Raw genomic sequence first — 11,032 nt, 5'->3', positions numbered from 1 at the left:
CAACCAAATTCTGTGAGAGCCTGAATGGTGGTGGAGACTTTGTGAAGGCACAAGGCCAACTAGAATGATGGACCACAGATGGACATGGGTGAGAGCTCTGCTTCTTCTCTGCCCTCATGGGGCAGAAATGGCAGGACCATGAATATGACATGACAGACAAATGCTTATTTACTGATTTCATTTCCATCACAGAGAACCTCCTGATGTTTTGAGCAAAAGTTTGAAGCTGTTTTTCTTTTGACCAAATATATTACACTATTTTCTGGTCTTTCACTTCAAGCAAGGTTGAGTGCCACCAATCTGCTGTTTTTGTCTCCATGTTAGGAGAAGGTAATTGTGGTGATGCTCAAGATACGGACTATTTTTACTGTGTGGGTCATGCTTTGGCTTCTTTATACCCAAAATACTTTGGTATTTTTAGCATATCTTCAGCGAGACTGACATCCTACCATAGCACTGGCATGTTGTAAGACTGCAGGCAGAGGTGGTAATGACAGCCCTGAAGTTCAATGACGTGTTTTGAAAAAGTCATAGAGATGTTAACTTGCATTTTCTAAAAAGTCAAATGCTAACTTAAAAAAATACATGTAAGATGCTAAAAAGAGCATGAATTACTGTCCTATTTCTGCTTAAGCAAAGCACAGAAGGCAGAGCTGTGAACATTCCGACTGCTTAAGTTAGCTGATAACTATGAACAGAAGAATTTCCATCACATTGCTCATTTGACTCTAGGTTTACCTTATATGGCTCTTCAAATTCTTTTCTGTTTCACTGTAATTACAGTTTACCAGGACACGTAGACCATGCCCCTGGAAGCAATGGGCTCAGCACTTCATGTAAAGGCAAGGTAGCCATCCTGATGCTGCAGATCCCATTGCCAGAGCCCAGGTGGCCCATGCCACTGGCGTCAGAGAAGGACTGAGGGTGGCAGTGGCTCCTCAGAGATGTGTTACCTCCTGGTGACAAGGCACCCACGTTTTGTTGGACATGGCCAAGCAACAGCAATACATGTGCAGCACACCAGGTATAAGATCTTGGCACCAGTGCCTCAAAGCTGTTGTGGTTCAGGAAGGTGTCTGGCAAGGATGCTCTCTACAAGGAGGCAGTGGTTTGAGCCAAACACTTCACTGCTCTTGGAGTCTCTGAAATCTGCTTTTCAAAAGGGTACTCCAACTGCAAATACTTCCAGTGACCAGGAAGCAGATGGTGGACCCATTTTGGCAATGAACACCTTCAGCTTTGTCCAACCTGTTGTCTATCAACCTCCTCAGGTTTAGAACAGAAATGTTTTATTCTCCCATTGGTTTGTCTTCCTAAGATAAGTAGCTGTATTCTGGGCCTCTGGGGTGCCTTGGCTGGCCAGTTCAAAATAGGGTATGGGGGTAACAAAGGTCTGGATGACTGTAGTGGTGTCTAAGTCTGAGAGAGATCAGTCATTTGGCAGGCTGGAGATAAGACACACAGCTATTAGCTGCCTGATAGAGTTTCATGGGACTCTGATTTCAGTCCATTTTGATGTCAGGAAGGCAGACGCTTTCAACAAAAAGAGTGCTCATAGATTTTATTGGGGCATTCAAATGCTTCCAGTTCCCAGCTGTCATCAGCTCCACTTTAGTCATATAGTTGTCACTTTATCCCTCTGTCTGCAACAGGTCTTGAGAGAAGAAAGATACTGATTTGTTAAGCTTTAATGAAAAGGAGACTCATTCATGTTTGCAGACACTTTTAGCTTTGCTCACACAAATGAATCCCACTGACGGAAAATAAAGTACATCTTTCCACAGGTACATCCAAAATTATTAAGAAACTATTATTTCAGATCCATCTGAGGAGATCTTGTACGCTGTGAGGGATGGAATTTTCTGAAGTCAGACCAGAGCAGTTCAAACCCAGTCCCCAAGTGTGTACAGAAATGAATGCCTGTGTACTTAGGAAAGCACAACTTCTGCTGAGGCAGAGCTTATCTCTGGTGCTGTCAGCAAGGCTGGAAAAGGTTATTTTTCAGTCTTTCATGAGGAAATATTTACCTGCATAATTTCATTATTCAACTGTATCAGTGCCCAAACATTGCTACCTATGCACCAGCATCTTCACCAGGATAAATGCATTTTTTCCCCAACTTCAGTTGGACTTTTTGCCTGTAAGTTATTTACAGTTCTTACATTATCAGCTTGGAAAAAAAAAAAAGTAATTGGCGAAATCTCAATCTGTTAATGAAAAAAAACTTTTAAAAACATTTCTCTTTGTACCATCAGAAGAATACTGTTTTCTCTTTGCTAAAAGTTACACTGTTTAACTGGTCCTAAATATTTGCCTGTCTTCTGACAAGAAGCCTCTTCAAGTCTATGCAAGCTCTAGTCCCATTCTCTTAAAGTAGCTTTTACTTTTTGTAGAAGGCCAAATAAAAGGACTCACATTCAGCACTGTGTGCTTTGCAGCTCCTGAACAAAACAGGCTGAGCTGAAAACAAAAGCTCAGCTTTGACTCTTACTCCACTGGCTCAGGTTAGCTCCAGCCAGATCCTTAATGTTACTTTATCTGCAGGTTTGGGGTTTTTATGTGTGATCAATGCCAACATGTTGGACAAATACAGGATGCATAGGGATGTTTAAAAAATCCAGCTGCCAACAAGAAAAAGTGCTTTGTAACCATAGTTTGGAATGGAAACAATTTTCTAAGATACAGATCAAACTGTGTTTATAGACTCAACTATTGGCAGCTTTTCACCAAGCTATTTCCTGTGTGCCTATTGCATAGAGAAATAATCTAAGTGCTTAAACTAACTTAAAAACCATACAGAACATGAAGGAAATACTGTGTGAAGCATCATGGAAAGCACAATGGTGTTGAATTTTCTTTTGTTTCCATAGCTAAAACTCATGGGAGAAGGCAGTAAGTACTGCACACCAAATGCCAGTACTCCAGTTCTTTACAGGATTTGGTCCTTACTCTGGCCAGCACTTACTTTCTACTAATATTTTTGTAGTTTTAATTGCTGAAATATCCAAATAACAAGCATTTTCAAAAATGCTTCCTAAATTAGACAAACTTGCTAAATGTTATATAGTTGCTTTAAGTGCAGCAATTTATTACTCCTTAGTAAAATAATTCAGACAATCAAATGTACACATGAGCAGAAGGAATCTGATTTCCCATTAGAACAGGTGGAAAATCTGAAGGTCTGAAGATAAGAGTCAAGGTAGACATAAACTGGTTTGCTCAGTTTGAAATGGTTGTAGCAAAAGTTTCTTGCAGAAAAAGCCCAGAATTCAGCTGGTAGCTGTTTGGAATCTTTTTGGTGTTTTTCAGTGGGCCAGGTCTCCTCTCCCAGATTTCAAACTCACGCCCTTTGCTTCAGGCATGCATGTGCTGGTGGCACATCTCACCTCCTGACAGCACCTGTAAGGTCAGGGCACTCAGGCTGTGGTGCCCATGCAGAATTTTAATGGGGTTTTTGTTGCTGATGTTCTGCTTGGCTGGGTTTCATTTCTTTATCCCAGCCATGTCTCAGCTAGAGAACATGGCAGCTCCAGCAGAGGGAAGCTTTATGGTTAGGGGAGTAATTTAGGTTGGATGGAACCTCTGGAGGTTGTCTGGCCAGCCCCAACACAGAGCAGGAGCCATGCAGGTGACTTTGGCCAGGGCCAGACAAGTTTCCAATGTCTCCAGGATAGAATTCCCACAGCTTTTCTGGGCAACCTGTTCTGGCATCTAATTATGACATGCACAACAACAATATAAAATTTGTTTATACTTTCTTCTTCCTGTATCCTTACAGATCAGTTCTGGGAGGTATAGTAAAAGGCTTAGCTTTACATACTGATTCCAGCTAGAAATTTTTGTTGGGAAAGAAAACCACCTAAACAGGTAAGATCAATTCAGGTGACGGGGTGCTGGGCTTTTCCTTTACCTGGGCCCTTGTATAATGAAGAAAATATAATTGTGGATGAATTTCCTGGAGACAGATGCATGCTGGAGACAGACATGGACTGTACACAGCAAGTGTGCTGTCAGAAAAGCATTGCCAGTTTTGGCTTTGTGCATTTCTTGCACTCTGATTTGCCTGAGATGCAGTTCCAAACCCAGTCCATGGGTGCTGCAATGCAGCTGCCAGAAGGAGCAGGATCTGAGGCCACGGGGGCAGATCCACTGGGACTCACAGTTTCCCATCTGCACAGCAGTGAGTACTGGGATCATTCCAACCACCACCATTGCTTCTGGGATTTTTCCCAACCAAAGGCATTCTGGAATGATTTCACATCTTGCTCTGAAATATGTACACAGTTATTTCACAATATGTGTATTTAAAGGAATGCAAATGGTTTCAAAAGACTGGATGGCAAAATAGCATTTCAAGTTGTTGTGCTGTGATATATGGTAACTACTGTGAGATTTATTTTAGATGAAGAGAAAACACAACTACTCTGTAATGAGTTGTTTTTACTTTGTAGAAATACAGGTATTACTGGGTTACTACTGTTGGTGTCTCACAATTAAAGATTCAAAAATTTAATCTAATTTGGTTCTTCAGGGAGATTTAGTTTCAGATGAGCAAATTGTTAGACTTTCCTCAAAATTTAGTAAGAGAGGAAATCTATGAATATGTGCAATGCTCTTATGTGTCATGGTGCTTTCTCTAGAACCAAACAAGCACTTCCTTTGGTCCAGGACTTCAGTGCTGTGCTGGGCATGCAGAATGCATGGAATGTCTGGCTGCTCCTGGCTGCCTTCCACAGCGAGGTGACAGCCAACGGGTAGTAGATGGCAGTGGGTCCTGTGCTCTCACCCACCACAAGACAGGTGTACTGCAGATTGTTTGTAAACTATGCACATAAAAAGCTGCAAAATATGGTCCTGAAGCTGTTAATTATGAAATTAAATGTAGGAGGTGTAGACTCAGGTACATATTAACCAACAAATCCATCTCAGTACTTTATCTTGGTAAAAAATCAATGCCGTATTATCTCCTAAGATTGGTTTTGAAGGGCTGTGCATTTGCTAATGGAACCGATGCAGGATGTAGCTGAGCAGCACGTATACCAAAACTGGATTTTTGCCCACTCGAGCAGCCTGAGCACACTATTTGCCCTGTCCTAATGCTGTTTGTCTTCCACCGGCGTGGCATTTGGGCTGGGCCAGTAACAGCTGCTGAGAGCGAGGCCAGCTCCATCCCCACACGCCAGGCCCTGCGATGAACCTGCCGGGAACTGAGACCTGCCACACGCACAGCCTGAGCCCAGGGACAGAAATGGGTTTTCAGCCCAGGGACTTGTTCCTTTGGGGGCAGGGGGAGCCAACAACAAGGGAAAACACGTATTTAAAATATGCTGCGATTCTTTTGGTCTTGGTCAAGAAACGCCACGCACATGGTGGCCGAAGGAGATGATGACACTTGGGGCCGCCGTGGGGAACGGGTACCGATGGGGAGTCTGTGCCTACACAGTGCCCGGGGCCGGGGGTACGGCACTCCCGGGCCCGTCTCGGCTCCGCGGGCTCGGCATTCCCCACGGCGTACACAGCCCGCCCCTCAGCCAGCCCCCTTCCCCTGGGGCGACCCCGCGCGCAGGCGGGGCGGGGCGGAGGCGCATGCGCGGCGCGGGCGCCCTCTCACCCCGCTGAGCTATGCCAAGTATGTGCGCGGCGGAGCCGAGGCCGGGCGCGCGCGGCGGCGCCATGGGGCGGTCGGGGCCGGGGCTGCCGGCGGGGCGGCCACGGCGCTCGGGGGCTGCGCGCTCCCGCGGGCCGGGGGGCAGCGCCCGCTGAGCGCGGCGCGGAGGCAGCGCCAGGCATGGCCGAACCGCTCCGCAGGACGCTCTCCAAGCTGCGGGGCAGAAGGTCCCAGCGAGGCGCGGCGGCGGGCGCCGGGCACCGCCACGGCGGGGTCTGCGCCCCGCAGGGTAAGTGCTCGGCCGCGAGGCTCCGGCTGCCCGCCCGCGGCAGCTCCTGCTCCTCCACCTGCCGGCCGGCGCCGGGCGGGGGCTCCCGCGGCACCGGGATGCTCCGTGCCCGCTGCCCGGCGCCGGCGGGAGCTTGGGTCGCGGATGGCTCCTCGGCCGCGGCAGCGTGCCATCGCTACCTGCGCTGCTTCTGGGAGCGGGAATTCCGTGAAAGCGAGCGCTGCTGGCGCTCCGACCAGCGCTGGGTGCGCGTCCGTGCGCCTTGTCTTGGCTCCCACATCTGCTTGTCACTCCTCGGCTGCTGTTTGCCCGCTGGGCTTGGTTGGTTTGTTCGCTTTTTAAAGATGCACTCGGAATCTTACAGATCAGTTTTCCGTTTTGTCGGTGTTCCATTTGAATATATAGTAGTTGTATCTTATACTTTTGTTAGGAAACTTAGTGAAAGAGAACGTGTTTAAATATCTGCCAGAAGAACTGAGAGTTGTTTGATCCATATATGGAGAGGCTGGATAAAGCTGTTCCCTGCTTCCATGCAATCTGCAAAGCAAGGCATGGGATCGTGGTGAAGTATTTTCTGTGCCCACGGAGTTGGCATAAGGTCAGCTTTGACTGCAGTAAAGTTGAAACATTGTAGCTTTGATTTCTGAGCATACGCGTGTTGGTACTATTATAGCTTAACTTGAAGTACTGATTTATTTAATTTTTCTGTCAATGGAGTGAAAGGTGAAGGAAATATCTGACTTTTTTTTTTTTTTCTTGAACACCGTATTGAAGCCTTTTGAAAAGGAACTGTTGTCATGTTTGGTATTTGTGTGGAGACACGGTCTTAACTATATTAAATGTAATATTAAATAAGTATGTGAAAATGCTAATAGTAGACAGCATTCTTCTGAATGAAACATTGCTCTAGAACAAAAAGTATGTTCCTGACCTGTATGTCTCTCAGAGCTTTGTATTTATTTAAAATTGACTCACTCCTGTAACAGCTAACAACATTGAAAACTAGCTCTGTGATATTGAACCACTGGTTGTGTAGATACTTGCATGTGAACCAGTTTGTTACTAAAATAAACCCAGGCATAAGGGCTTTCAGGATCAGGGCCAAGTTCGAATAAAGGCAAAGCAGTGCTTGCAAATACTGCTAGCAATTGCAGAAACTGCAGCTGGGAGATGTAAGTGTATAATGTGGGTAAGTTTCAGTGGGCATTTCCAATCAGTGACCTCTGGCAGCATGTGGCTGATGAGTTGGGATCGTCCTGAGTCCTGTGGAAGGTGGAGTGTCCCTGTGGGCAGCCTTGGCGGAGGAGGCTGGAGGCTCTGCATTGATGGCTCTGCACTAAGCTTTTGCAGATGGCTCGTTATGGAGATACCTGGGTGGATGTTGAAAACAAAGTTTTCTGCTGCTCGGGCTGAAGGGCAGCCTGAGGCTCACACCAGATGTGTCCCTGGGTGTGTGTTTAGGCACACTGTGCTGCTCAGGAGCTGTTGTTTTGGGAACTGCAGCCTGCCCTAAGCAGTGCGGAAGGACCCGTGTTTGTGCAGCAGAGCAGGAAGTAGCAGATATTTTTGTTTGTGGAAATACAGCTCTCGGATGCTCCATCTATTTATGTCACCAGAGCAGGGACCAGCCTTGGAATGAAACAAGGACTTTGGGATATTTGTCGCTGGCAGGAAAATGCCTGCCTGATAAGTCCCTGACCCAAAGAGACTTCTTGGAAACATAGGCATAGCCCTGTGCCCATTGCAGATTAGTTTCCTATCCTTTTGGTTAGTTCTTACATGAAATTGTAGTGTGACGGTGTGTAAGGAGGAACCATTACAACAGCATGCTTCCATTTCCAGGCTGTGGGTGGGGGCAGGAGCATGATTGCTGCCAAATCACTGAAACTTTGACAAGACATCTGCATGCACATTTCCCTCAAATTCTGTTAGCTGCCTGACTTAGGCCCCAAGTGTAGCAAAGCACTTCAGTGGAGGAGTGCAGAGGCTTCAGAAGGAGCATGATTAATTTTGTTAATTCTTTGAAACAAGTTAATTCTTCTCATCACAAACAGTGATAATACTGCAGTTTAGCTGAACAAGCAAACTGTATGCTTTTGAAAAATCACCAAATGATGAATCTTTCATCAAATAAAATGGTGGTGTTTCAGATCTTATCAAGGATCTCTTCTATCGTTAAAGTACAAACCTAAAAAGAGGGTCAAAGGGAAGGTGCTCAAATGAGTCTTTTTCATGTCTCCCTTTCTACAGCAAACTTGGCTGGATTTACGGAGCTGCTCCATGAGTCCTCCAGAAAGGTGCCCATATTTTAACATCCATTATTGGTGTGAAAATAATTCTTTGCTAAGAATAATGTTCAAGCAGTAATGAATAGCTGCTTCCATCTCTAATATCCAGTTGCAGAATGCTTCATGTGAAAAGAGGTTGTCTGTTTATGTGAACCCAGGTATCCCCATTCAGCCTCAATGGCTCAATCTGTAAAAAGTGTGGGTTGTGCTGGTGTGCAGAGCAGCATGAGGGTTTGCAGCTTTTCTTCCAGTCCTAGTGCAGGGGTCGCAGCTCCCCGATGTGCTGCAGCCAGGGGAGTATGGCACTGCTGCTGAATGGAGCTTGGCTGTGCTCTGGCAGGGGGCTCAAGTGTGAGCAGCACTTTTCATGGACGATTAAATGTTTGTTGCTTCAATGAAACTCTCAAGTTTTGGGAACAGTCAGTGGAATTTGTTTACTTCTTGCTTGAAATTTTTGTTTTTTATAAACTTCTCTATATTTCTTCTTTCTCCTTCCTTATTTTCATGATGGTGTGGTTTGTTTTATTCCCCCCAAATCAGGGGATGCTTCTGTCTTAATTGTTGGATAAAGCTGGTAAGGACAGGAGGCTGGAGGTTCTGGTGTAGGACATATCATCACCTTTATACAGAAATCTAGAAATTAATATATGTGGGGATTTTGTAGCCATTTAAGCAGTACATTGGGACTGTTTCTTCATTGGCATAAGTAAACTGGAGAAGCACTGTGTAGTAACTTTTCAAACCGATTGCACCTGAACTTGGCAGAAAAAAGCAGTCATTTTTGTGGAAGTATGCATGACCTTTCAGCAGAGCTATCTCACTGCCATTTATCTAAATTACGTGGTGTTAAAAATACAGCCAAACATGCCTGGCTTTTTATTAGCTATGTGCACATTCTGCTTTGATGGGCTGAAATCTAATTTTGTGCTCATATCACCTTATCTTTTGTCCTTTTGGATGAGGTCTGATGCAAGTGTTATACGACAGCAAATGTGTTCATCTGTCAAAAGCCAAACGATATTCTAAACATTTGTCTTTCCCTCTCTTTTTGCCTTCAGATTTCATAGAAAATGTTTACATAGCTTCGAGAAGCAGGAAGGAGCCCGAGTGCCCCCAGGCCGGCGAGGTGCCCGAGCACAGGCCGCAGGTGAACAGCATCACCGTTTCCAAGAAACGCAGCTGGCTGCAGCAGAGCACCCACCGGCGGCCCCCTCCTCCCCTGGAAGAAGAAGATGCCTGTCAGGAAGTGCCCGGGGCCGTTGTCCCGGTGCCCAGGTCTCCCGTGCCGCTGCCGGAGCCCGCCGTGCCCTGGGCTCCGTGCAGGCCGGCGCGGAGCTGCGCCCCGCCGGGCCCGGCCGCGCTGGGCAGCGCCGCCCCCGACTGCGGCGAGGACGGCGACGCAGATGATGAAGGAGAAATATGGTACAACCCCATCCCTGAAGACGATGAGCCCGACTTGCCCGGGGTGCACCCTTCTGCTGTGAATAGCCTTGTTGCTGCGGGCTCCCCGTCGGTTCGGTACAAAGCCCACGCCGGGGGTGACTCTGGGACCGCTGTGAGTCCCCATGAGGGAACCGCACGCCCCGCGGAGGGCGCGGGAGGCGGCCGGGCGGCGCAGCCCGCTGAGGGCAGCCCGGCGGATGGCGCCCAGCCCGGGGAGCACACACAGCAGCCCCTGCCGAGGTTTGCCTGCAAGGCTCCCGCTGTGCCAGCAGCAGAGGACAATCCTGCCTTCAAGTGTCCTTCCACAGGTAAGACTGCCCAGGAACATAGGTGTTCCTTGGTTATGTCTCTTTTCTCTTTCTCCGCCTCTTACGTTATCAAGTAAACTTTTGGTGGAAGTGCATATCGAGTGCATTGAAAGTGACTGAGGTTGTGAGGCTGATGCCTGCTAAGTGCAGATGTGCACAGTTGTTTCACAGTCAGTTTGTTCATGGCATCTCCAGGTGCGCTTGCCCTGGGTTCTCTCTGGCCCCCACCTCACTGAAAACAAAGGTTTTACAAAATGAGCCTGGTAATGTGAGGACACACTGTGTTTCCTTTGTCAGCTGGTGTCTAGCCCTGGCCTTGGATTCCTGCCTCAAAGCTACTTAATGTCTGCAGAAGTTTCTTTAACTTGCTGTCTGGGACTTTTTTAATAAAGACCTTTTGGTAGACCATGTAAATGCTATTCATCACGTCCCTTTCTGTAATTACTGTCTTGTTGACTGTCTCAGGCTAATCTAATAGACTGCAGAAGAGTGGTTTTCACTTTCAGAAGGCAGCCTCTTTGTTCCTTGTTATCTTTGGCTGAGTGTTTGATAGTCTCGTTTCCATAATTCCATTAGTGTGTGAATTCAGCATCATATTAAGGATTTTTCCCAGTCTGTTAAAGAACCCCAAACAAATATAAAACCACACCAAACAAAAGTAAGTAGAAAAAACTCTCCCAACCCTTTCCAAAAAGGTATTACTTTTAATTATTTACATGCCTCATATTATCTCAACCTTAACTCTAGTGTCCTATTCAAAGTTAGAAACAGCATAAAGTTCAGGAGACAGGGAATGCCAGGTTTCTTCCTTTGGAGAAAGGCTACACTTTACACTGACATTTAAGAGCCTGTCATTCTGCCTGGTTCCTCAGAAAGGACCTGAAACATTGGTGTGGGAGCCCAGGTGTGCATTGCCTTCTGGAGGAACTTCTTCTTGGGTTGTCCCCATCCTGGCAGTCTCTGGCCCCATGTCCCTCTGTACTGGGAGCTGCTGTGCCTGGATTCCTGGTGTAGAGATATTCCTTCTGGGAACAGGGTTTGTTTTCAAAGCACCACAGCAACTGCTGTTAACAGCAGAAGAAAAAACGCTTGGTCT

At 46.7% G+C, this 11,032-nt stretch overlaps 1 protein-coding gene across 1 annotated transcript in view; it reads left to right on the top strand.

Annotated features, from left to right (window-relative positions):
• The first annotated feature begins 5,594 nt into the window (after nucleotides 1-5,594).
• The window catches only part of SYDE2 (synapse defective Rho GTPase homolog 2), a 28,716-nt gene continuing 23,278 nt past the window's right edge, over nucleotides 5,595-11,032 (top strand). The window contains exons 1-2 of the mRNA XM_005482316.4: nucleotides 5,595-5,897; nucleotides 9,244-9,936. Of these exons, the coding sequence (XP_005482373.3) occupies nucleotides 5,789-5,897; nucleotides 9,244-9,936 (802 nt within the window). The 5' untranslated portion in view covers nucleotides 5,595-5,788. The remainder of the gene's footprint in view (nucleotides 5,898-9,243; nucleotides 9,937-11,032) is intronic.

The sequence above is a fragment of the Zonotrichia albicollis genome, chromosome 8, assembly GCF_047830755.1.
Source record: "Zonotrichia albicollis isolate bZonAlb1 chromosome 8, bZonAlb1.hap1, whole genome shotgun sequence".
NCBI classification, from domain to species: domain Eukaryota; kingdom Metazoa; phylum Chordata; class Aves; order Passeriformes; family Passerellidae; genus Zonotrichia; species Zonotrichia albicollis.
Note: the sequence above shows the minus strand (reverse complement) of the source record. Positions and strands in the feature narration are given on the sequence as shown.